General features: G+C 33.2%; 4 protein-coding genes and 1 long non-coding RNA gene across 6 annotated transcripts; 4 read left to right on the top strand and 1 right to left on the bottom strand.

The window, feature by feature from the left end:
• The first annotated feature begins 189 nt into the window (after positions 1 to 189).
• LOC111009841 (major allergen Pru ar 1-like) lies at positions 190 to 1,831 on the top strand. The gene is made up of 2 exons (XM_022283065.2): positions 190 to 456; positions 1,308 to 1,831. The coding sequence occupies exons 1-2, from the start codon at positions 276 to 278 to the stop codon at positions 1,604 to 1,606; spliced, it is 480 nt and encodes a 159-aa protein (XP_022138757.1). The 5' UTR covers positions 190 to 275; the 3' UTR covers positions 1,607 to 1,831.
• Positions 1,832 to 5,023: 3,192 nt separating this feature from the next.
• LOC111009809 (major strawberry allergen Fra a 1-A-like) lies at positions 5,024 to 6,696 on the top strand. The gene is made up of 2 exons (XM_022283018.2): positions 5,024 to 5,326; positions 6,158 to 6,696. Exons 1-2 carry the CDS (start codon positions 5,146 to 5,148, stop codon positions 6,454 to 6,456), a joined length of 480 nt encoding a protein of 159 aa, XP_022138710.1. The 5' UTR covers positions 5,024 to 5,145; the 3' UTR covers positions 6,457 to 6,696.
• Positions 6,697 to 7,521: 825 nt separating this feature from the next.
• Positions 7,522 to 10,104, bottom strand: LOC111009822 (Drought-responsive family protein). Its single transcript, XM_022283038.2, has 5 exons — positions 9,818 to 10,104; positions 9,579 to 9,721; positions 8,763 to 8,840; positions 8,213 to 8,475; positions 7,522 to 7,878 (listed from the first exon to the last, which is right to left on the bottom strand). The coding sequence occupies exons 1-5, from the start codon at positions 9,882 to 9,884 to the stop codon at positions 7,773 to 7,775; spliced, it is 657 nt and encodes a 218-aa protein (XP_022138730.1). The 5' UTR covers positions 9,885 to 10,104; the 3' UTR covers positions 7,522 to 7,772.
• A 2,671-nt stretch (positions 10,105 to 12,775) lies between these two features.
• On the top strand, positions 12,776 to 16,347 carry LOC111009669 (uncharacterized). The gene is made up of 4 exons (XR_015792226.1): positions 12,776 to 12,963; positions 13,351 to 13,400; positions 14,646 to 14,987; positions 15,059 to 16,347. It is a non-coding gene; the product is annotated as an uncharacterized LOC111009669 (long non-coding RNA).
• Positions 16,348 to 20,916: 4,569 nt separating this feature from the next.
• Positions 20,917 to 25,833, top strand: LOC111009667 (two-component response regulator ARR2). 2 transcript variants are annotated; one of them, XM_022282827.2, is made up of 6 exons: positions 20,917 to 21,583; positions 21,975 to 22,127; positions 22,240 to 22,620; positions 23,240 to 23,316; positions 23,404 to 24,549; positions 25,161 to 25,833. In XM_022282827.2, exons 1-6 carry the CDS (start codon positions 21,409 to 21,411, stop codon positions 25,233 to 25,235), a joined length of 2,007 nt encoding a protein of 668 aa, XP_022138519.1. In that variant the 5' UTR covers positions 20,917 to 21,408; the 3' UTR covers positions 25,236 to 25,833. The 2 variants fall into 2 exon arrangements, with proteins under 2 accessions (XP_022138519.1, XP_087982657.1); XM_088126531.1 differs by lacking the exon at positions 20,917 to 21,583 and having other exon boundaries at positions 21,987 to 22,127; positions 22,211 to 22,620.
• The last annotated feature ends 1,360 nt before the right edge of the window (positions 25,834 to 27,193 follow it).

Raw genomic sequence — 27,193 nt, forward strand, 5'->3', positions numbered from 1 at the left:
AACAATGAAAATCAATTGGAGCCTCATCCACGCTATCCTTACTAATTTAAAATCATTCCTTCACAGCATCTTAACTAAAAAATAAATAAATAAATAAATAAAAACTTGATCAAACTTTGAATTTTTAAAATAAATTAAAATCTTCAAGTTTATTCGCAAGCTTCACTTCATCTCCCAGTTCCAAACTTCCAACTATAAATTGAGCATTTCCCTGACCCTTAGTCAATAATTGTCTAAATTTTCTTTTGCTAAACTCACAGGGCTGTGATATAGCAATGGGTATTTTCACTTACGAAAACGAAGTAGCCACCAGCATCCCTCCAGTAAAGTTCTTTAAGGCATTTATTCTTGATGCCGACCAACTTTACCCCAAGATCGTGCCAAGTCACCCGCAAACCGAAGTTCTCGAAGGAGATGGAGGGCCTGGAACTATCAAAAAGATCTCCTTCAGTCACGGTAATGTTAAATTAGCATCCCCGCCCAAAACAAGATAAATAAATAAATAAATAATCACTATATTTAAAATTTTTGTTTAACTTTGCTGAAGTTAATTTTCTTTAAGTTCTTCATGATAATTTGAAACTCTTCGAGATGTAAATATATTATATGGAATATTGGTAAAATTAGTTCTATCATATAGTCTTCAAAAATTTGTGTCGTTATATACTCATTCGAGGTTATTAAAATATTGATCAAATAGGATTATTTTAATCCTAATTAATTTGTTCCTATTTCATTTTCATCTTTGAATTTTTAAACATTCGGTATAGTCCTCAAACCTAATTTAGTCATTGTCACATTAATTTTCTACCTTTAACAAAATTTTAAAATCTAGTTTCTTTTTTTAATTTGACTTCTAAAATATATTAAATATATTACATAAAAATTACCAAGATTACCAAGATAGATATCTCCTACAAATAAATGTGTTCATTGCAGGGTGAATTGCCCCTTCTTAGTTTGTCTTAGGTTTGAAAAAAAAAACACCTTAAAATTCTTTCTATTGGTGTTCCCTATAATTTTCAAAATTGAAATACTATATATTATTACTTATAAATAATTAAATTTACTAATGCTTGCTTTTGAATTCATTATTGATTTAATATGACATAAATTACGAAGTGATGCACCCACAAGTGAGTTTGGGAGTTTGGATTATGTTAAATGATTTACAAAGAAATAACAAAAATGATTAAAGTAAATTTTCTTTTAACCCAAGAACTTGAAAACTAAAATATAATAAATATGAAAATTCGAAAATTGCAGATATAATTTAAAGTTGTAAATGAATATATGTTTTTTTTCAGGCGGGAATGTGATATCCATAAAGCACAGAATCGACGTGGTGGATGAAGCGACGTTAACGTACAAATACACGGTGCTGGAAGGGGAGATGTTTTCGGAAAACATTGAGCAAATTTCGAAGGAGATAACGGTGACGGCAGGGCCCGACGGCGGATCCGTGTTGAAGAGCGTCGCCACTTATCACACCAAAGGAGATTACCAAATCAACGAGGAGAAAGTTAAGGCCGGCGAGGAAAAGGGATTGGCCCTTCTCAAGGCCGCCGAGAACTACCTCTTGGCCAACCCCACCGAATACAATTAACCAAAAAAAAAAATGCTATTATTTCAATAATGCTATAAAATAATATATATTAATATTTTTATGTCATGTGGTGTGGCCTTTTTGGGAGTGTTCTTTCCAAGTTCTAACAAGGCTTGATCGTCTTTGTGGGGTTTTGTATGCTTGTGATTGTATTTTCAAAGGTAACAAGTTGTATTGGCTTCGTTGAAGTGATTGAATAATGAACTTTTTTTTTCTTCTCTTCAATACTACAATAATACTATAATATGTGACGTGAGATGGTCGAAATTTATACTTTAATTAGTTGAATTATATTTAGATTGATAATTGAATAATGAATTTTTTGATGATTCGGGAAGATTAATATATTTTTTTTATTTTTCATTGGATAAAACTTTTAGAATAAGTTTAATATGAGTAATATTTTTAAAACAAGTTTTAAAAAAGACAATATTAAAAAAATCCCCTAAATTAAGCAAGAAAATGCCTCAATTTAACATGAATGAAAACTCCTTAGACGCACCGTTTTCATGGGGTCAATTTTTTCCTTTTTCTAATTTATTTTTCAGAAATCAGGATTCGACTAATTTGTACGAATATATTTTAAGAAAATTTGAAGAGATATATTCTTCTAAATACAGGTATCTTACTACCACCATCTACCTCCTTTCAAATTCGTGCTTTTACTTATGCGGATTGGGTATCCTGTTTGGATTCCCGAAAGTCTACCAGTGGCTATTACATCTTCTTGGGTGATTCTCTTGTTTTTGGAAAGCCAAGAAACAAAGCACTATTTCACACTCATATGCAGAGGTCGAATATCAGGCTCTTGCCACAACTATGAGTGAAATTGTTTGGCTTTTCCATCTCTCTAAAAATTTACATATTACTTCTCAGTCCCCGGCTCTTCTCTTTTGTGATAATCACGCCGCCATACATATTGCCTCTAATCCGTCGTTTCATGAGCATACGAAGCACATCGAGTTGGATTGTGACTTTGTTCGTGACAAAATTCTTGATGGGAGGGTGAAACTTTTGACTGTTCGGACTAATTAAGCTGACATTTTTACAAAGGTTCTGTCTTCTCAGCCTTTCTCTTTCTTGTTGTCCAAAATGGGTGGTTCTCAATCCCATACTTCCATCCCGAGGGAGAGTATTAGAGATTATTTATCTCTGTAATTTTACACTGTTAAAGTCTGGGGGTTAGTTGTTGTAACAGATTTCTCCGTTGGCCTATATATATGGCCCTTGTTCTTTTAATAAAGTGTGCAAGTTAAATTACTTTCATTCTCTAATAGTTACAATGCAAATGAGATCTCACCTCTCTATTATAAATTAGTTCAATTTCAAATATATATTGTTACTGCTTCGATAATTTTTTTTTAGCGCAGCTTCAATTCATTCTACTAAAAAAGAAAAGTTAAATCATTTTCTCATTTTAAATAAGCTTAATTTCAATATAAATAACAATTTAGAAAATAAGAACTCGTTTGGTAACGACTAACGTCTATGTTTTTTGTTTTTCGTTTCCAAATTTTGTTAAAAAAAACTTTAATAATTAATTATATTCTCGATTTCTCATTTTTTTCGAAACATTCTCAAAATTATATAGAAATTTTAGAAACAATCAAAATAAGTTTGTTATTTTTAGTTTCCGTTCCCAATTCGTTACAAAACATAAATCTAAATATTGTTTGATCATCATTGAATTCATGAATGTTGAGGTCATACAATTCTATTTTTCTTCATTAAAAAGGAATAAACAAAAATAAAAAATGAAAATATTATCAAACTTACTTAAATTTTTTAAATTTAACCATGTACAAACGTGGGGGGATTTGAATATCTAACGAGACAACAACGCAATATTTTAAGATACATCTAAATTATTGTTTATTTTTCAACGGACTTTCCTGGATCATAATTCATAAGCATGGTGATTTTTTTTAATAAAAAGAAAAAAAAATATATTCTACTTTGATTTTCAGCTCAATTAGAAAAATATAACTGTTTTTCTAGACCGATTATAAATTTTGTTTGACTTTGAAAATTAAGTAACACGACATATATTAATATTATATTCATGTTAACAAATATTTGTGAAAACTCATAAAAATTAATCAACCCACAAAATTCATTCATTTCTATCCAAACTTCTAATATATCTTTAACATATGTGTTCATGTTTTTGTTTAAACTTCTAATATGTCTTAACATTTATGTTCATGTTTTTGTTAATTTTTCATAATATTTTTAAAAATTAATGAGTCTTTTTATATCGTTAATTCATTCTATTTATTCAATATTACATTTTCACTTATTTATCACTCAAATTTCAGTCAAGTCAATCATTCAAATTTCTAGATGTTAGACTAGGCGAATACCCTCTTCAACAGGCAATTCCCATATTCTAACTTTATTAATAAAACAAAGAGTTTTTATAATTAAATGGAATATTTATCTCAATTATTATTGTAAACTAAACAAAATATACATATGATTCAGTCAATCAATCATTTTAATCAAACGCTTAAGTTATTTTATAAAAAAATAATCATAATCTTTAAAAACAATCCTGAAATTAAATTACTCTAAGTCAAATGTAAGAAGATCATGAAAAAGAGATATGATCATTTTTCTGTTTTGTCGACAGAATTAATATTATATAATTGCTTGCGTATATAATATAAAATCCAGTAGAGTGTTTATTTGGCCACCTCGATAATATATAAAGTGAAATTAATTTAAATTAAATCAATTATGACTTTTATCTATGATTATTTTATGGTTCAAATAATATTTTGGTCAGTGTAATTTTAATTTTGACTTTGGCTTATTTCGATTTATATACTTTTAAATTTTATTTAATTTAGTATATACATTTTCAAAACATCTATTTTGATCATTGAATTTTTTAAAAAGTGGTCATTTTATTGAGGGAAATATCATGTTGAAATTTTGATCAAAATAAATAAGATAAAAAATGAAAAGGGAGGATATGTTTAACTTTAATAAAATCAATTTTTTAATTTACCATTTAATGGAAAATAAGTGATTTTAACCGTGTCAAAATCTTTCCCAAACACGAGACTAAGATGGTAACTTTTTAAAACAAAAACTAACTTCGAGTACACCGACTAAAATTTTTTCTCATAACTAAAATAAATAAAAGATTAAAAGTATAGAGATTAGAAAGAATGAATGTTTTGAAAGGCTAGGAAAAAAAAAATCCAAAATTGAAGCTACGCATACTAAAATAATATTTTAATATAATATTATTTATCTAAATGTTAATTTCTTGATCAATTGGATCCAAATGTACGCTGCTTTCACTAATATAAAATCTTTCCCTCGCTACACCTCCACTTCAAAAAATCCTAAAAAAAGGATATATAGAAATCTCAGAGGCAATAGGTAAGCTCATATCTAAAACTATAAATAGAACAATCTGAGGCAATTCATCTCCAAGCTCAAATCAAAACCTTCTTGTTAGTCAATAATTATCCAGATTATAATTCATCATTCCTTTTGCTAAAATTACAGCGCTGTGACGCATAGCAATGGGCGTTTACACTTACGAAAAGGAAGTAACCACCAGTATCCCTCCAGCTAAGTTCTTCAAGGCCTTTATCCTTGATGCCAACCAGCTGTACCCCAAGATTATACCCAGCCAAGTGGAAGTCCAAGTTCTTGAAGGAGATGGAGGGCCTGGAACCGTCAAAAAAATCATTTTCGGTCACGGTAATGTCAAATTAGCATTTACACAAATCATTTAGTTTTTTTTTATTATCTCAAAACTTGATTGTACCATGATTTACCTATTACATATTTTAATAATATTTTTAAAAATATGACACTTTTGATCAATATATCACTTAATCAGCCAAAATACAGCATCCGTATCATCTCTTAAACGTTCAAGATTTGAATTCTCACTTTACTTCTTTAATATTGTACTAAAAAGTGACATCTTAAAGAAAAATTAGTTTACAATTAAGAATAAATATTTCTATATTTGTTGATGCTGAAATTTGAAAAAGTCTACGTATCCTTAATAACGGGGAGTTGTCAAACAATGAATCTACAACGATTCTTGACATCGGTACGGTGCCCGACTAATAATCTCCAATCAAGTTAATAATGGGAGAAAGAGTGAGCAGAGAATACCTTAGTAATTTGTGACATGCCTTGCGTACTGTGTTGCAGTTGCCAACATTGCATCCTCCCTGAATCGTACGCCTACCACAGATTTTGGTCCCACAGCCAGCTGTCGTCATTTGAGCCTTACACGTTACCTCGATTTTCACCCTCACCAATGTTTACCAAGCATAACTGAATTTTCTTGCTATTCCACCACTCATTTTCCTTGAAACGAAGAAAAAGGCAGCATGAAATCTCAACATTTTGTAATATGTTACATTCTAAGCAAACCAAGTGCCCGTAGCAATATAATTCATACAACTTCTATAATTTCAAAATATTTTACGAACTTCCCTATATTTCTTTGTTTGTTTTTTTCTTCAAATTAACCATATTTTCAGACAAAACCAAAATTAATTAATATTTTCACAGGTAGCCATGTGAAATACATGAAGCACAGGATCGAGACGGTGGACGAAGAAAGTTTGACGTACAAATACAGCGTGATCGAAGGGGAGCCGTTATCGGAATTCATAGATGAGATAACAAGAGAGTTAACGTTAACGGCGACGGCGGAGGGAGGATCCGTGTTGAAGAGCAGCAGTAGGTATCACACCAAAGGAGATTACCAAATCAACGAGGAGAAAGTGAAGACCGGCGAGGAGAAGGGATTGGCCCTTCTTAAGGCCGCCGAGAACTACCTCTTGGCTCACCCTCAGGAATACAACTGAGCCCAACCAAAACTAACTTATAGCATTTCAATATGCAATAAAATAAAATATATGTAATTTGTTTTTGTTTGAAGGGTGTGTTGTGTGGCTTTTCCTGGTGATTTTCCAATGATGGTGGAATTATTGGTGAATTTGCATGCTTATTATTACTGTAATTTCAAATGTAAGAGTTAATATGGGTTTCAAATTTTCAATAAAATAATTGGAGGTCGAATTTGACTTTTGGACCTCCCTAAGTAAGGAATACTCTAGTGGATTTTTTTACTTTCTTACGCTTGTTTAGAAATGTGAGGGTAAATTCGTAATTTCATCTTTATGTGACATCGATGAGAATTTATAAGACTAACTTTAGGTCAAAATTTTCAATATCATTTAGACTTTAATTGTACAAGTCTGAAATTGAATTATAAAAATTTCACAGAATGCTTATATATGAATTATACAAAATTCACAGAATTGAAAAACTTATATATGAATTATACAAAATTCACAGAATTGAAAAACTCAGGACTCATTCCTGTTTCTTGTTTCCCCAACATTCATGCATTCAAGAGTGATAAAATAATTTTCTTATTTATGTTGTGGAACAAATTGAAAATGAGCCGAAGAAAGAAGAAATTTGTTTGAGAATGTTCCTAAAAAAAGAGAAACAAAAAACATAGTTGCAAAATGTTTAGATTTCTTAAGAAATTTGAAAACGAAGGTTACTGAATGAACCCTCATAGTATGGCAAAAGTAATTCCCAAAACATGAATTTGACTTCTGAATCTCAAGTTACACAAACTTAATACATGCATGAACCAAATAATCTTTACTTATTTCAACCAAACAAATCTACTGACTTTTGATTAATTCTCTTGAAACAGAATTCTATTTCCACAGAAAATAGTCAATTCATTGAATTATTGAAGATCGAAATGTTAACGAACCAAAAGGACCGCAATGCTTTAACAGGGAAGTCTACCAACACATTTATTAGCAGTCTAGGCAACAACTTAAACAGCTTGGAACATTTTTCCAAGGAAGCTCTTAAATTGTAGAGGATGAGTTTGGAGACCGACCATCTATGATTAAGAGTTGCATTATCATATCATATTACTAAGTGTTAATAACATAGGAAAAGTATCAGAACTTCCATCTTTCCATTTATGCACATATATACCTCTGGATAGAACATTGCATAGCTTACATTACCTAATAACTATTCCCACCTGCTGCAATATCCAAGTCATACCGATCCATCCCGATCGATAACCTACGCTCGTGGTTCCATAATATATCTGGCATATCTTTCCCTCTGCCGAACCCGTGTCCAATCATAACTCATCAAGAATGGTAGACATCAAAAGCCCTTGTACAAACTCACATTTCTGAGCCTTCTCCTTCTCATCTTTATTTGAAGCCGGCAACCTTGGGACGTTGCTGCCAAGATAAGGTTCAGGTTTCAGATTTTGTAAAGGCAAAAAGGAAGAAGAATGGGCATGTTATATGATATAATACAAATGGGTGGATGGCATAGTCAGGAAATGGAATGAACATGTTGAAAAGGCCAGGTAAAACATAGAAATACTGTTGTATATTTCTATTTAATCCAACATTGATCAACTTCTCCTGATAAGAAATACAACTTAAATTTCCAATTTCAAGACAGGAAGCTATTTCAAGTATCTAGAGAATAAATAAACATTAAGGCTCCTCTAATCATATCACATGCAGAATTATTATTATTATTATTATTATTGGTGGGAAGGCGTACCTCCTCTCTGAAGACTCAGTCTTGGAGCTTCCCTGTGATGAAATTACTTCGACTGATGAACAAGACTGCACTCTCACAGGTTTATTCACCGTAGGCAGATTAGAAGTAAATGAAAACAACAATGGATCCGGTTCAGTACTCGTGGGGGCAGTATGTAAAGAACCACCAAGAAGGGATCTTAAGTTTCCTTCCCTAAGCTCTTTTCTCAGCTTCGAAAAGGTCAAATTGGATCCAATTTTTCGCAATCTCCTCTGTCTCTGCGAGTATTTTTAGTCAAGGATGTGGAGTTCTAAACTACGAGTGAACAAAAAACACAAAGGACAACAGACACAGACAGGATTGGCCTTCAATTCAGGAATTTACTGGAGACACTAGTCCTACGAGCTCCATCGCCATCTAGAAACACCAATAGCTTCTCAAACCTTCAAATTATATATGAAAAAGAAAAAGAAAAAGTGGGAAATCCTATGAAAGTTGAGTTGGTTAAGATGACACGATGTCCAGCATCAAAATATCAATTTAAATTAACACAAAGGAAGAGTAAGGATATCTTGAAAAGACTCCCATGTTGTGAGATGATATGGCCGACAATATCCATCCCCACCCTCTTTGTGCAAAGAGGACATACCTGAAATTACAATAATACAATTGTGAGACCAAACTTTATAAATTTGATGATACTTCACGGTGCCCATACAGCAAAAGTAAACAAGAAATCCAAAGATAACAAAATGAAAAGGGAAAAGGACATTGCGAACAGAAGATGAATTAATACCCAATTGGCCGATTATAAAGTTGCCCGCCATTAACAAATTGCTCTATCAGATACAATTATAAAAATTGGTTTCAGAATGCAGTTGTGATATCTTTCAGGATGCACGAAATCAAACACCATAAAGCCATTAATTACTTAAGTTGGTCGCCTATTTTTCCTCTCCCTCACCGCATACCACCTCATCCTTAACAGAGGCAAAATAGCACAGTTGACATAAACTTACTAAGCAAGGTTGATTAAAAACATGACCAGAAACGCAGATTAAGCGGCAGATAAGAAGCAGAACCCAGAAACGCAGTTTGACACCAACACAAAAAGACCTCACAGCAATAAACAGAGATGGAAAAGAGGTGAGAATCGAAATCCAAACAGATCAAGGCAGCAAGACGCAAATTTATAAAAGCAGAGTTGAGAACAAATTTGCACAATTCTTATCAAGGGAAGCAGAATAAAATAATACAATTCCACACATTTATCAGTTAATCTCAACCAAAGCAGCACATTTCCGGGTTAATAAGAACAATTTTCTGATACAGGATTACAGATCGGCCAAATCTGTGTTAAAAATAAAAAATTAGCAAATCGGCGTACCGCGTTCTTGACTTCCACCGGGTGCTCCTCGTCGACGTGACAATAAAGACCTACGATATCAAAATCCTCGGCGCAAAACGGGCACAAAAACTCAGCCCTCGAATTTTCATCTTCAATTTCTTCATGATCTCCTTGGTACAGGCCTGCACCAAGTTCACCAATACATAACGCCCATTTTCCGGGAAATTTACAGAACCAAACAAGCATTTCAAAAAGAAGAGAAATAGTTGGAAACGTACCCGACCGAGATCGGTAGCGTCGCGAAGATGTTACTGAAAAGTGAGAATTCCACGAGTCGGCCTCCATACAAGGAACTCTGATCCTTCTTCAAATCCTTCGGTGACTTCTAACAGCAAACAAAATCGCGATCGCGATCGCTGTCGAAAGTCGCGAAGGGAATCGAAAAATTAAACCGGAGATTTGATCTCGTAGAGATGGTATGGTAGATAAATGCAGCGAAGAAGGGACACAGAAATTACGCGACGGAGAGAGCACCAAAAGACTCTCTACCGACCCTCTTGGCTACGACGCGACTTTGAGACCAAGCTTTTGCGCACGTGCCCTTCTTCTTCTGAGCATTTGCAAATATATCCCCCGCCCCACCTACTCTCCGCCCCGCGAGCCTGAAACTCTGACACGGATAAAATGCGAAAGCCCTACATTTTAGGTAAATTGCAATTCTGCCCCTTTCATTTAGTTTTTTACGATCTTAACTTTGTTTTGTTTTCTTTCTAATGACTAAAACCGAATGCCCTATAGTTGTGGTAAATTGCAGTTCTCCCCCTTTAATTTTGTTTGTTACGATCTTATTCTTGACTCTATTTTGTTTTTCTTTCCTTTTTAAATGGTCACATATATTGCCCCTTTCATTTAGTTTTTTACGATCTTAACTTTGTTTTGTTTTCTTTCTAATGGCTAAAACCGAATGCCCTATAGTTGTGGTAAATTGCAGTTCTCCCCCTTTAATTTTGTTTGTTACGATCTTATTCTTGACTCTATTTTGTTTTTCTTTCCTTTTTAAATGGTCACATATATTGCCCCTTTCATTTAGTTTTTTACGATCTTAACTTTGTTTTGTTTTCTTTCTAATGGCTAAAACCGAATGCCCTATAGTTGTGGTAAATTGCAGTTCTCCCCCTTTAATTTTGTTTGTTACGATCTTATTCTTGACTCTATTTTGTTTTTCTTTCCTTTTTAAATGGTCACATATATTGCCCCTTTCATTTAGTTTTTTACGATCTTAACTTTGTTTTGTTTTCTTTCTAATGGCTAAAACCGAATGCCCTATAGTTGTGGTAAATTGCAGTTCTCCCCCTTTAATTTTGTTTGTTACGATCTTATTCTTGACTCTATTTTGTTTTTCTTTCCTTTTTAAATGGTCACATATATTGCCCCTTTCATTTAGTTTTTTACGATCTTAACTTTGTTTTGTTTTCTTTCTAATGGCTAAAACCGAATGCCCTATAGTTGTGGTAAATTGCAGTTCTCCCCCTTTAATTTTGTTTGTTACGATCTTGGTCACATATATCCAAGTTCGAAATGTCGATTTTGGAACTGCAGAGGTTCTGATTTTACGGACGTGTCATTGGACATATTGACGTGGATTGATATTTGGAGAAAAATTATAGAAATTGTGGATATTGATGCAAAATTTCTAAATTAATAAATAAAACTAGCTTAATTAGCCAATAATTGATTAATTTTAAATTCATATCTAAATATATAAGTAACACGAAAATGTCCTTGCGATGAAGATGTCAGAGCAAAAATCATGTGTATACATTGACATTATTTGAATTAGTAAATTAAAATTTACTGTTGCTTGATTATGTTTTATTGATAATTTCTAATTCAACATACTATTTACTTACATAATTGAACAAGATATGTCTTCTCCTTTTTATATAGTCAAATATTTTCATTTATTTAGACAACTCCAACTCAACTTATGCCCAAAATTCCAAATGTCGATATCGATGGATACTTCGAAATCAATTACGAAAATTGTGGAAATTGTTTTAATTAATAATTAAAATGTTAATTTGAACTTAATTAGGCTATAATTAATCACTTTTAACCATCCTATTTAAAACTATAAGTAAATTTATGTATCAAAATATTAAAAACAAATAAATGGATGAAAATGGTTTGAATTGGCAAATAATTATAAATAACATGGAAATTAGTAAAAATTATTTGAATTTTGTCATTTATTCACAAGAGTATAAGTCATAACTTACCTATTTGATGTACTAAAAAAACTGGCCGTGATATTTAAATCATTAATAATATTGGAAAACTGAAGTTACCTCCTTCGACATGTTGGATGCTTCGACAGAGCAAATTTTTAAACCATGCATAATATGCTTCGTTTTTTTAGGAGATATATCACATGCTCCTTATTCTTTTATTGAATACTTTTTTCAAGGACATATTTGGACAAGTAAACATGTCAACCGAATCTGCCACATTTTGTTGATAAACACATTTAATTTTGATAATGTACCAATTGAATTTGTTATGTAGATTTCAAATTCAGTTTATCTTGTCATTCTTAAATTATAAAAGTTGCAGATGATATAAATATCTTATCAATTTGAGCTATATATAAATTGACATGTTTTTCTTAGTACAACAAATATGGGAAAGGAAGATTGAACCTCCGACTCAAAGGAAAGAGTAATGTACCTTCACCGTTGAGTTATGTTCATGTCGATGATACATTCAATATGATTTATGGTAAACATACATTGTATAATTCCTTTTTTTTTTCTTTAACTTACCTAGATGATACTTGGATTAATATAAATTTATTACACCAAGTGTGGCGGAAGATTCGAACAGCTAATATAAATTTATAAACATAGAGATTTATAATTTCTCCTCCAAATGTCCAGGATATTGAAAGAAATTTCGAGTTTGCCCTTTATTTTAATTTTAGTTTTTTTTTTTTTTTGAAATTTCTTTAAAAAGATTCGTGAGTTAATTAAGTATTATGTAATTTAAGTTTATTATTAGTCAAATTTAACAAAACAGGATATAACTAAAAACATATTAAAGCCTAAAGGACTAAACTGAAAATTTTAAATTAAAAGAAAAATCCAAACAAAAATATATTTATACATTTTAATCGCAAGTTTTATAATTTTAATCGCCTTGATTTCGTCGACTGGGCTTAAATATCAGGCTCCTATAGTTAAGATGGCCTTTGATGATATTGGACCGAGTATATGATTCGAGCTCACACAACATTCCCTCAGCTTCAGATTTCTGTTCGTGCTGTTTGGCGCCAATCTACCCGCTGTAAGAACTGCGAACGATGGCGGATGGCACCGGCAGCTGCCCGGCTCTCCCCTTCCTCCGTTCGTCGCCGACGATTGAACCGGTGATTCTCTGTGATTTCATTTTAAATTTTCATTTCCCGTTGAAATCAGTCCATTGTGCTTGTGCCATTCGTGGGAGTTAGATTTTGATGTGAACATTTCTATCTGATAGTTGCATTATTTTTCCTGAGGAATTCGATTACGTTTTCATCTTGCTGATATCTGACAACCAATTTTTCGAATATACTTTTTCTTGATTACATGTCGTTTTTGTCGATTTATCTTGTTGATGTTGGATTATTGGTTAATCGGTGTTTGTGGAAGTTGTGGATTGGATTCTCCATTTCTTCCGGCCAAACTAGCTACTCCAATTGATTAGGTTTGCCTGTTATGTCTTGCACGATGCCAAGTTGCTCGACATTTATTATTTTCTGGCTCGATCGTTGCAGACGTGGACGACGCAACTTCAGCATGATGTTAAGCTCTTCATCTGCTGGAGGTTCGATGTTTATCTTGACGTTCAAATTTGTCGTAAGCAAAATGAAAGTGCCGAATTAGATTTGTGTAGAACTCTGCTATCTTACATGAACCATACATTTGTTAATCAAATGGTGTGCAGTGTTTTATAAACTAACTTTGTAATCGTCTATATACGCACCAGAAAACAATTGATTTAGACTAATGCTCTTTAGGCTATGGCGCTTTGTGTAGCTCTGGGTTTGTTTGAGGATGGATTTTAAGGCTTCGATCCGTATCATGATTGTGTTTGGATATTTTTCACTTCGATGGAGCTATAATATCAGCAGGGAGTTGCATTTTTCTTAAGGAGTCCTATCTGCTGTATAACCTCTTTCCGTTCAGATCCAAATTCTGTTATAGCATTCTCTCTGAATCAAAGTGTCAGTAATTGTAATTTAGGTGACTGATTTCTGATAAATTGCATAATTTATATTTTTTGGATCTTTATATATTTCGATGCAAGGAACACTGGGTAGGTTTTTTGGAAATTTTTTGAAGTTCTTTTTAGCTCAGTCTTGGATGGTGTGGAAGTAAATGAAGAAATAAGTAAATTTGACTCTTTCCTCTAAGCTACAACTTCCAGGAGAGTTGGTTTACGTTAATCCATCCATCATCAAATTCCTTGATTTAGTTTCTATGTTGGAGCACATACCTTATCTTATTGGGTGATTACTTTTGTTATAAATATGGGATTTGAATTTTTGGGTGGAATGGAAGAGTTGGCCATGGACCTCTAAAGTGAGAAAAAGTAAATTTTATGTTGGTATGAAGGAAACAGGCGAGGAATGTTTGAGGGTTTCTATGCATTATACATAAATTGTATTCTTTAGCCGCCACATTGTTGTTCCAATTCTTGTCCTGGTGTGGTGAATACTTCTTTTCTTGCCATTTTTTTTCCTCAAAACAAAACAAAAACCAATATGTAGGGATTATTTTTATTTTCTTCCTCTTTTTATCTATTTTCAATAGCTTTCCTTCGTATGTTATTTGGTGTTTGCTTAGTTGTCCATGTTTGCATTAAACCCTGTTCGTAATGCAGAGAATCAGTTCACTAATGTCGGGTTTCCTAATGTCTCACAATCGAGATGAATTTACCATCCACTGTCAGCTCCGTTATGATTCTGATACTTCTTGAAATAATCTATTTTAGGGAATTGTTAAGTCATGAAAGTGAAGCATTTAAAACATTCTAAATGACTCGTGAAATTTACCACGGAATACATAGTTGGTGCAGGTGAAAGACATTTTCGTTGTCGATGATCTTGGTAATGGTGTCATTCCAGCCCAGGCATTGAACAATGCACGGTAGATACTGTAGCTGTCAGTATCATTAAATATGCAATAGAAATTCTTTCATCATTTCTTCCTCTCCTTGTTTCATTTTTCCCCGGGTTTTATGTTCTACTTGTATTGGTTCACCTTCTTTGCGATGTCAAACAGCAGACCATATGTTCGCTGCAATTGGAGAGCCATTCTTTTCCTAAAACGTTGCTCGTGGAGCTGCACTTAGAAATTGAACGTCCATCAGATGAATGAGCTCATTTATGCTGCTGAGTTTATCCGACAGGTAAAACAGGCTTCATCTATTGTAGTTCATTATTGAGTAGAGCTGGAGGGATAATAATTGTGTTTATGCAGTCATATGTTATTAAGAAAATGGATGAGAAGGAATGGAGAAGAACTGACGTGGTTCGAGGATCCCTGCAAACGAGGAGTTGCTTGACATCAATGGTGAGTGTCAAACCCTCTCTAATGCTTAAATTAGATTAAATTGTTGTTCAAGTTAGAGTTTTCGCTCTAGAGTGTGCGTATATTGATCACGAATGTGATGGTTAATAATATAGTGACACCAAATTGCACTCCTTGGCATGCTAGGAGCAAGACACCACATCATTGGCCTTATCTTTTGTTTGGTCAACATGTTAGGACGTGACATATTAAGTGTTCATGTAGGACATGGCGATATGCCAATGAATATGTTTTTCTTCCACCGATTACATCTAAATTGGCATAAAGTGCGATGGCATACCATAAAGCATATTCCTGTACCGGTCGGTTAGAGGTCTTAAGTTCGAACCTTCTAGTAAGCTTAATATAAAAAATCTTTAATGTCTCCCAAGTCTGGCCTTGGGCGGGCACGGATACCCTTAGTACAAGAGAGCAAAGCTCCAACTTCCAATTAAAAGAAAAGTAATTTTTTACATAATGAATTTTTCTGTGTAGAGGTTTTTTTTTTTTTTTTTACAATCTAGAGTTTTTTTATCTAAATTATTGTGTTTTCTTGATTTTGTTGCTTTCTCTAAATTTCTAAGTTTTTTTTTTTTTAATTTATTTGAATGATAGAAGGATGGAGTTTTTTTCCCATCCATCGTCCTTTTTTTTGTTGAAAGTCAATTGAAGTGATTAGATAAAGCTGTACTAGTTGAACCTTGCTTAGCCGGCAGCAATCAGCATTTTGTATCAACGTGGATTATTTATTATTTCTAAATTTCCAAATTCCACCCATAACTTCTCTTTGGGGTCTTTTCCGTCGTTTTCATATGCTAATCTATTATTTAATCTCCATTGAATTGCTTGCTGCTTTCAACGCAGCTCGTTATTGCCCCTTTTGTGTCAGCTTTCGGTAGTGGGATTTCAATTCTCTTTTGGAATTTGGAGTTTTAACGACTCGCTATTTTGTTTGAGTATATTAATGTGTGTAGTTCATAGCTGCTTTTTGTGGTGATTAAGACAGAAAACTGAGCTGATTGGCCATATCTGTAGTTTTCCTGGTGGCCATTTCTTCCCTCCTACCCTTTGTGGGTCACCACGTGGCAAATATTTTTCACTTTTATGTTGCATTGAAAAAGTTTGTGTTAATCCTTCAAAAATCTTGTGCCACTCATGAATGAATCTAGGTTAAACTCTAAGTTTGGTTCTTGAGTCAATTCTATGCATAATATAGATTTCTACCATTAGAAAGTTTGAGCCTATCGAACACAAGTGCAGGACTTTTTCTTAAGAATATAGAAATTAAGGGTCCGTTCGACAACGTTTTCATTTTCTGTTTATGTTTTTTCTTTTTAATAAGGAAAAATAAAATTGTATGACTCAACACTTTATTGATTAAAAGAATGATAAAACAATATTCTTATTTATATTTTAGAATAAATTGGAAACAAAAATAAGAAATAAAAAACAAGAAATTTATTTTTGTTGTCAAATGCTTAAGTTTCTTAATAAATTTGAAAACAAGAAACAAAAAATGAGAACGATGCTAGATGAGTCCTAAATAGACATAACCTTAAAAGTTCAATGACATATTAATTTCTGTTTTTAAATAAAGGAATTAAATAGACAAAAATCTTAAAATTTTAGGGTCCGTTTGATAACCATTTTAGTTTTTGGTTTTTCTTGTTTTTAGTTTTTGGTTATCTGTTTGTTAATCATTTTTAGTTTTTTTTTTTTGTTTTTAAAAAGTTAGAAAATTGAAAATAAAATAATTTTATGTAGAGTAGAGATGACAATGATGTGGGTGCGAGTGAGGATGCTCTCCCCCGTCCTCGTACTCATGAAAATTTTTAGTCTCCGTCTCCACCTCGTTCTTGGGTCCGAGAGATGTTCTCAAGAAAAATTATCGGTTTTATAATTGTTTTTAAGTATTTTTAGAATTTAAGTATAAAAAAATGTAATAAATATATATTAATTATTTAAAAAATGGAATCGGGGTCGGGACATGCATTTCCTATTTATTGGACCCGATCCTGGGGAAATTTTTGTCTTCCCCCTAATGTAAAGACATGAAAATACAAGTTTAGAGAGATGTAAATAAACTTTTGAAATTTTAGAGAGAAATAAAAAGATTTAGAAAAAAATCGTGAAAGAAAAATTAAAGACAAAAAAAGGAAAATGTAGAGAAAAAAAATAAAGTTGAGAGAAAAAGATATGTTAAAGAAAAAAAAAGAAATTATGAAGAAAGAAAAATTACAGTGGAAACAAATTTAGAGATAATAACAAGATTCAAAATATAATTTTTAGAGAAAATAAATAAATACAATGATAAATAAAAGTTACAGTGAAATAAAATTGAACGAGAAAATAAAATATAATTTTTAGAGGAAAAAATACGAATATAAAGAAAAAAATATAAAATATGAAATTGTAGAGAGAAAAAAGTTAGGAAAAATATTAAATTTTTAGAGAGAAAAATGAAACTAGTCTAAAAAAATTTTAGAATGAGAAATAAATTTTTTAGAGATAAATATGAGAAAGAAAAAAAAAGTTGAGTATTAGAAGAAAAAAAATCAGATTTTGAGAAAAAAAAGCTTGTTTTTAAAACTATTTTTTTTTGTTTTTTAGTTTACATAAAATTTCAAAATGATTTTTGAAAAAGAAAAAATAGAAAATTGAATTGATTATCAAACACTCTGTTTTTTTAAAACTAAAAACCAAAAACAAAAAACAGAATGGTTATCAAAGACGTCCGTAGATATTATTTGTTTATAAATTTATTATTTAACTATTTGTTTATTAATCTTAAAAGATACAAAACTAGAAATAATATTGAAGAGAAATAATTTTAAAAAAAATCAATGCCATTAAATTAAATAAAACTTAGGGTGGTGAAAATATCTCAATGAATCTGTTTAAAGATCGGTTTTTAAAATAATTTTTTATTGAAATACAATAATTTGTAAAATTGAACGTAATTATTTTGAAAGGGAGAACAGTTTTATTATTCTTTAAAAAAGTCATTTGTTAGAATATGATAAAAAAAAAAGGAGCAAAAAGTAATTTTAAAATAGTGATTGAGACATTTTCTTTTAGTATTTATTCAATTTTGCTAAAAGTATATTCTTTGTGAAATATTGGAAGCTGTATGGGAGTAAGTTTGTACTTTTTAAGAATAACTTGTAAATAATTTAAGTTAGAACTATTTTATATTTAAAATTGCTACTTACAAGTTCATAATTCTATAATAAACAACTTTATTTATTAAAAATTGGCTATCTGAAGAAATCAATTAAAAAACAAATTGTAAAAAATGATAACTGATTTTGTTTTTATTTTTTTAAAAGAAATAACAAAAAACTATTTTCCATGTCACTTCCGAAAAACTCTACTTTTTAGAGACTAGACTATTGTGCAACTCAGGGAATATACGGTTCAGTAGGCTCTACTTTGGCAGAGTTCCTACTTTTTTAGCAATAGAAAAAAGCAAGATACCACGTGTTTATCCAAAGGGGATAAAGAATTGAGAATATATAATTTTGTGATAATTGAACTAATTTTAGGACAACCCATGGTAAATATTTTGTGTCATGGTCTTTTCCCTATATTATCTATTTTAGAAAATTTGAAATTGTATATTAAAATATCAATAGCTAAAAAATGTCTTTAATTATTTTCTCATAATATTTACACACTATGATCTTAAATTTTGAGTTGAATTATATTTTCAAGTTTAAATTTTAGATAAGTTTTATTTCATACCATAAATTTAATATGTATTCTAAAAAAAAGGTAAGAATTGTTTTTTTTTTCAAATGCAACACAAGTGTGATTTTTTTTAAGTATGTTTTAGACTATAAGTTTAAGTTTGATTTAGATTATGCTATTTTATTAAAATTTAAACTTGCTGCTATATTTGGAAAATGCATATACTATTTATGTCTAATTTTTTTTTTTTTGACTTTTTCATTTATTATGAACATGAACTTAATAGTTACTCTTAAACTCTAGGCTTATGACTATTAGCACACCATGGTTTTTATTAACTTTCTAAAACTCTTTTATGTATATTAAATTTTCAAAATCTATTTCTACAAAAAAAAAATTAAGTTGTGTTTACTCGAAAGAATGATAATTAATTTGATGGTGTCTACCAATTTGTAGGAATGAAATCAAATTAAGACTCACCTCAAATTTTTTAATCTCATTTATCTAAAAGGTGTTTAATCTCATTATTCTCTTACCACCTTATCAATTTCATTTTGATTCGGGTAACAATATTTGTGGATCATATTTACGCAGCTAAAAAACAATAAAAAATCCTTAAAAAGGATGAATAGAACGATTATAGGGCAGGCTCAAGTGCAAGGATTTGATCTCTGCCAACTTGCTCCATAACCTTTTTTATTTTTTACTCAAATTTACTTCATAGCTAGATGGGGGTGTAGGAGTAGGACAAGAATATAATGATTTTGAGCAATTTTCTTTTCTATTTTAAAGAAAAAAATTATGATAGAAAATAAATCCGACGGTCTTGATTTCTCTAATCATTAATTCACATCTTCTCTGTGACTGCGTAAAGGAAAAAAAAAGTTGGAAAGCATGGGAGCCAAACAGATCTTATCTTCGAGGAAGCCGAAATGACAGATGTCCGCCGAGGGAAGCACAGGTTGATGAATGGGTAACTATATAATATAATAATATAATAATCAAAAGCTTGTCAGTGACAGCCGAGAGCAACTCAACTTGACGGGTAGCTTTGGCCCGAAAGCAACTGCAAAATAAATGTTTAATTTCTTTCTTTTTTTTCTTTTGTATTGTTTTGAATTATCATATTATTTCAAACTGACGGAGACAGACAACCTTCTCAGCCCTGCTTGTTGGGTTCTTCACAGGATTCCTTTGGAGCACGTGGAATTAATTTTTATTTTTGTTTTTTTTTTTACTTTTTTTTTTTTTACTTTCTGTTTTATTGAATAGTTTAGCCCAAGTTACAAGTAGCCATCTAGCTTTTTGCTTTCGTGGGTCGAGTTATTTTAAGTTAATCTCTCCATAATGAACTGTTCTGATATAGTAAAGGTGATGAGTTAGCATAAAGACTAATTTGTGTAAGGATGGTTGATTTAAGTTTCACTTGTAAGGTCAAGCCGAATTAACTCTCAATTTGACAACTTAAAGGACAAGTAGAATCGACCTACAGACTAGTTTACCAACCGTGCCCATCAATGTTCAACAAACTCTATGACATGTTGTGATTCTCGAAACCTTAAACAGTCAGTTGGAGATTTGTGGGACGTCCTGTCAAAAACTCCATCTATAAATAGAGATCACCCATTCATTTTCAGACATGCAAAACTATATTTTCTTGTATATAGCTTGGTCGTACACTAACTTTATTTTCTTGTATATAGCTGGGTCATACACTAACTTTAAGTGTTGTAGTGTTTTCTCTTTTGGAAATTCCCTACTTACCAGCTTCTCAGCTCACGAGCCAGCACCTGTCCAAGCCGAACTTGGCGGATTCGGTCAGAATCCCGATCAACCAAATGGTGCAAGTGGGTGTCGTTTTAGCAGGCCAACGCAAGTAAACGACCTCAAATTCGATCCTCAACCTTATCAATTCTTAAGAATATTAAACTCGGTCATCAGTCATCACTGTGTGTGTCAGACATCCTGTTGTAATTATTTAGTGTAATTTCGAAACCTCCCTTTTTTTCTTCTTTTTTAATCTTTTTTGATAAATTATTTGTATCTTGTTATCTCGAGTTAAAGCCCTGTGGGGAAGAAGCTTTAGCCAATGGATTTGACTGTCAAAAGTAAGGCACTTGTTGGGTTTTGCTCTCTGTTTATAGCGGATAAAGTGGACTGCAGAGAGAGAAAAGCAGAAAACAGTTCAACTATTGGACGAAAAAGCCAAGTGAGGAGAGAGAAAGACTGTTAGAGAGAAAGAGAGAGAGAGAGGTGGGTTCATGTTCATGGGTTAGTTGGTCCTGCACTCTTCAAGGATCGACCCACTTTTTATGAGTAAAATACTCGTAAATAAGTAAGCAATAAAAACGATCAAACGCCTATGGAATGAAATCAATCTGAGAATTTGATCTCCAAGCAGTGAAATAGTTCTTGTCTCTTCGATTTCAGGTTCAGAGGACAAAAAAATTTATCTAGATTCTGATTATTGCAGATGGGTTTTGTGAACTTGGGAATCAATCTTCAGAAGCCGTAGTCTCTTTTTTCTTTTTCACTCTATTTTGTCTGCGGGACATTTGAGTCTCTGTGGAATGGATCTGAGCCACATAAAGGGATCGATGGCGACGCCGGCTCTAATTCCTGCTAGAAAAGCTACTGAAATGGTTTCCGATCAGTTCCCGGTGGGTCTTCGAGTTTTGGTTGTGGATGATGATCCAACCTGCCTCAGGATCTTGGAAAAGATGCTTCAAACTTGCCTCTACGCCGGTTTGTTTCAATTTCAACTTCCCTTTGTTTCTTTTCTCTTACTTGGGTTCTCTTTCTTAATCCTGTTTTTTCCATTTTTGGGGTTCACATGACGTGGCTTCAGTTTTCTGAGAGTTGATAATTCATTCAATTTTGGATATAGTTTCTTAAGGAAATTTTAAGTTTAGGGTTGCTTTTGATCTTGAATCTGTGCTTGTTTTAGGATTAGAGACGTGGCCATTTATCAGTTATTGCTTATTGCTGGTTATCCTATTTGATCCGGTTCATAGATGACATTAAAGTCTGCCATTTAGAAGCTATCTTCTCAGTACTTATTTGTAGATTTAGAATCCTTTTGTCCCATGGTGGTGTTGTACTCTGATTTTAACTACGAGTGTCTGATTATTTGCAGTAACAAAATGCAACCGGGCAGAGATCGCATTGTCGTTGCTTCGTGAGAACAGAAACGGGTTCGATATCGTCTTAAGCGATGTGCATATGCCAGACATGGATGGATTCAAACTTCTAGAGCAAGTTGGGCTGGAGATGGATTTGCCTGTTATCAGTGAGTAACATGTGTTTGGATGCTTTTCTGGATCTCTGAATGCTAACTTATATATAGTTATATGGTTTCATATAATTTTGCAGACTAATATTGGAGACATGTGATTGTACAGTGATGTCAGCGGATGATGGAAAGAATGTTGTGATGAAGGGAGTGATTCACGGTGCTTGCGATTACCTGATCAAACCTGTTCGGATAGAAGCGCTAAGGAACATATGGCAACACGTGGTTCGGAAGAGAAAGACCGAATGGAAGGATTTGGAGCAATCGGGGAGCGTGGAGGATGGAGATCGAGAGCAAAATCTATCTGAAGGTGCGAATTATTCGTCTTCGGCGTATGAAGGAAGTTGGAACAGCTCAAAGAGGAGGAGGGACGCTGAAGAAGAGCCCGAGGAGAGGGACGATACATCGACATTAAAGAAGCCTCGGGTGGTATGGTCAGTTGAGCTTCATCAACAGTTTGTTGTTGCTGTTAATCAACTAGGCATTGACAGTATGTTTTCTCTCTGCATCGTTTCCAACTCTTCATACCTTTTGACGAAGAGAACCATCAACTGCATATTAGAGTAGAAAAAATGCAACATATCAACTCTTTGACATTGTAACATTGGCTGATCTTTATAATTTTCAAGTTTATTTACGGCTGTTTTCATCTTGAGCTTGTAAATCGAATCCCATGAGTAACCCAATTGGCAAAGGCTTGGAATCTCTTGGTCATACTGGCTTAGAGTTCTCAAGTTTGAACCTTCTAGTGAGCTTAATATAAAAAATCCTTAATGTCTCCCGGGTTTGGGCCTTGGGGCTGGCACAGGTGTCCCTGGGTATAGGAGAACAAAACTCCAACTCCTAGTTATAAAAAAAAATCGAATTTCGTGATCATTCTTCACCCAGCCATGTTTCTTCATGTTGCTCAATATGTTTGCTGCATATAACCCAAACTTTTGGAAGGATATATGTCATCCTTCGCTTCTGGTTTTGGGTTTCTCTATTCCTTTTTACTTCATGGTATCTGCAGTTCTTTAACCGTTTCTTTTTCACTTACGTCGGGAACGCTTTGAAGTTTGATCAGTGTTCTTGTTGGTTATGTTTTGAATCTTCTTTTGAATTTACAGAGGCTGTTCCCAAAAAGATTCTGGAGTTGATGAATGTTCCCGGGCTAACTAGAGAAAATGTTGCCAGCCACCTTCAGGTATAAAAATTTCAAAAACTCTGTTTTTTCTTTGCTTCTTGATGGTTGGAATAGGCATGTTAATTACTTTATTTGATGGTTATGCAGAAATATCGCTTATATCTTAGAAGGCTTAGTGGAGTATCGCCAAGTAATTTGAACAATTCTTTTATCAGCCCTCAAGAAGCAACTTTTGGGCCAATGGCTTCATTCAATGGGATCGATCTTCAGACGCTTTCGGTCGTGGGCCAACTCACGCCTCAGAGTATTGCTGCACTCCAAGCAACCGGGCTTCGTAGGTCGTCGGTAAAATCTAGCATATCCATGGCCCTTGTTGATCAGAACAACATATTCAGCTTTGAAAATCCAAAATTGAGGTTTGCTGAGGATCAAACACAACACCTGAATAACAGCAAACCAGTGAACTTGTTTCATGGAATTCCAACAAAAATGGAGCCAAAGCATCTTGCCAACATGCACCACCCTTCTGCACAGACTCAAGGGAACATAAACATGCAACTTATTGTCAAGAGTGAACATGGTGGAACTCAACTAATGCATTTGACTCAACAACAAGCTGGAGGACAGGCTCTAAATAACTCCCCTGCTAGCCACTTACCGCGAATTTCGTCAACGATAAGGAAGCCTATCATATCAAATGGCGTTACGAGGGGAAACGGGACTGCCGATGGACCGGGGTACAACCTTGTTTCGCCAGCATCATTGATGATGAACTTTCCAATGAACCAAACCACAGAACTGTCAAACAATTTTTCTCTTCAGAGTAATTCTTCGGTATCTACACTGACTTGTAACGGGGTGTTTCAAGAAGATATTAGTTCGGATCTAAAGGGATCGGGCGGACTAATGTCGAGTTATGATGTTTTTAATGACTTTCATCTGCAAAAATCCCATGACTGGGACTCTCAGAATGTAAGCAACTTGGCCTTTGGTAATTCTCACCATGGAAACTTCATACAGGATAGCTTTGATGTCTCGCCCTCGACTTTAATTCATAACGGTTTTCCTTTGAGCCGAACGAATGGACAAAACCAAAACATGTCAGTCGTTGGAAAGACTATATTTTCCTTTTCGGATGCTACTCAACCAGAGACTGCACAAAGTAACATTCAGAACTCGCTTCTCAATCCTGTGGAGGTTAAGACTCAGACAATTCCTGATGCAAGCTATCAAAGTGACCTCTTAGCTGAGAACTTTGGCCATGATGAACTTCTTAGTGTCTTCCTAAAACAAGTTAGTTTCCCTCTTTACCTTGATATAAATTTTTGTTTGATTGGTCCCACCTTCTATCTGCAATTACCTTGATATAAATATCTGCAATTACGTTTGCTTCCTCGAAACTTCTTTGGTATACTTTTTGTCTTTCTTAAACAAAAAAAATTGAATTCTTAGCCAAATTTCATTAAAAAAAAACTAGTTTTTGAAAACTACTGTTTTTGGTTTCTAAAATTTGGCCTAGGTTTTGAAAATATTTATAAAAATTATATAACAAAATAAGGAAGAAAGTAAGTTTTTAAGCTTAATTTTTAAAAATATAAAACAAAAAACGAAATAGTTATCCAACGGGGTATTAGTTATCTAAATTTAGCTTGGATTTGAGAACATTTTTGAAAAGTAGATTACAAAGTAAAGAGATTCGAAAGTAGAAGTAGTGTTATAAGCTCGAACTTTTAAGAAAGAAAATTTATAGATGGAATCAAATATGCAGAATCATAGATAAAAGTATTAGATCATGGAGGAATATTGTTTCAAACAGAAATTTAAAACAAATAATTATTAAACGTGCAATATTCATCATATATCATTGTTAACTCTAGCTATGTTTTATGTTTTATGTTTCCCAGCAACAAGGAGACAATGGATCGGTCGAGAGTGAGTTCGACTTTAGTGGATATCAAACCGAGAATATTTGCGTTTAGAAAAAAGTTCTTGCTTTAGTTCCTCATTTGGTTGCAGCTTCCAATATGCTTTGTTGTTGTAACTCTAAAGATAAAAGTCCTCCCTCAATAGATGGCAGAGGTAGTTCATTCTTGTCAACAAGTCCATTGTGAATATATGCATGCTAGCTAGTTGAAAGAAACTGGGAAACATTCAAATTTCAATGCAAGAACTGAAGCAATCTTCCTCAGAATGTTCCTCACACAACAGATGCAAATCTTTGTCCCGGTTGCGGTTGGAACATCGGCGTTCAAAGTCGAAGCGATTTATTTTAGGATGCGTGTGGAACTGTTTGTTCGTAGCAAGCACGTCGCTCGGATTGTGGATGCAGGGTTCGGCGCCATTGCATTTGGAAGAAACTTTAGGAGATTTCTCATCTGTCTAATTACACCCTAAGAATGATTCTATCTAAACCCTTTGAAAGATCATCTCCAATGTAAATATTCCTCTTGTTTGATTGAAACAAATGTGTGCATAACCTTTTTAGTTTGTTTTTTCTTTTTCTGTGCAGACTCTTAGATTCTCATCTTACTTCAAACTTTTCCCACAACATTGATGAATAAATTTGACTTCTGTCCATATTATTCCACTGTAATATGTGTGATTTGATTGATAGGAAAGATCAAGATTGTTTGACATATGATGAGAAATCCAGGACTCAATATCATTCTGCATTTTATTCTCATCCAATCTTTTGCTCTCTGCTATAGTACATAATGCAAATCACACAATTTTTTTTCCTCTAAGCTTGATATAGTCGAAGAATATATATTTTAACCAAACCGTGCTCGTATTGACATTTTTATATTTGTTATTATTTTGTCGCTTAAAATTTGCTCAACCAATAGTTGCTTTACAAAAAAATATATTGCACTAGTTAATTTGTTCATATTCGCTAAAATAGGTTTTAGTTGAAAAAAATAAATTAAAAATAAAACACACAAAATTGGATTTAAAGTTTTTTTTTTTTCAGAAGCTGTTTTGAATAGTTGGGTTGGGCTTTTTTAGCCCAAAATCTCACAGATATCTGGTTAAACAAGCCCATGTTTCCAGCGGTTGGGTTGGGCTGTAAGAGCCCAAATCCCACTGGTAGATGGTTTAACTAGCCCGCTTTTTCCTTGGGCTGGGCTACTGAAGCCCAAACCCTACTAGCTTGTTACTTAGGCTGGGATATTTAGCCCAATTCCCACTGATAGCAGGTTTTTTTAGTTGGGCTGGGCTATCTGAACCCAAATCCGACTGGTAGCTGAACACAAGCCCGCTTACTAGTTTCGTGAGCCGATTTGAGGCCAATTCCCGATAGTACTGGTTTAACAAGCCTGCTTTTTAGTTGGGCTTTGCTACTTGAGCCCAAATCCACTAGTACTGGTTTAACAAGCCCAAATTCAAAATTTTAATATTTATAGAAATTTTTTTTATGGATATCGCATCGCTCAATTGGTTAAAACATATTTTTTTTACGAAAAGATTATATCTCCTCATTTCGTGTACTATATAAATTATTTAGAATGTCTAGAGTCATGTATCCATGAATTGAGACTTGAAGCCAGCAATAGCTAAATTGAGAAGATATGTGGTGTGGTGATCCGGAGCCTTAGTACTCGAACCCGACGCCTCGATGCTAGGTCGAGGCCGACGAGCCCATGGTCAATTAGCCAACCAAAGTTGGCTCGTTGGTCCAATTTTGCCACTAGATTCTAATCTCAATCCAAATAATACTCTAAGTTCGACGATTAAAAAAAATGGTCCAAAACCCAATAGTTACGAAATTAAAAAATATATTGAAGAGAGTATGATTTTCCCTCTATAAATAAGAGGAAATAGATCACATTCAAGGTATTATGAAAATTATATTTTAACTAACCTTCGTACAAAGCTCGATTCTAACATAAACATCGGAACGTGTGTGATAAACACCACACCGATGTATTACTCTTTG

Source organism: Momordica charantia, assembly GCF_013281855.1.
Source record: "Momordica charantia cultivar OHB3-1 chromosome 7 unlocalized genomic scaffold, Mcharantia_2.0 BLBB01000007.1, whole genome shotgun sequence".
Classification (NCBI taxonomy): Eukaryota; Viridiplantae; Streptophyta; class Magnoliopsida; order Cucurbitales; family Cucurbitaceae; genus Momordica; species Momordica charantia.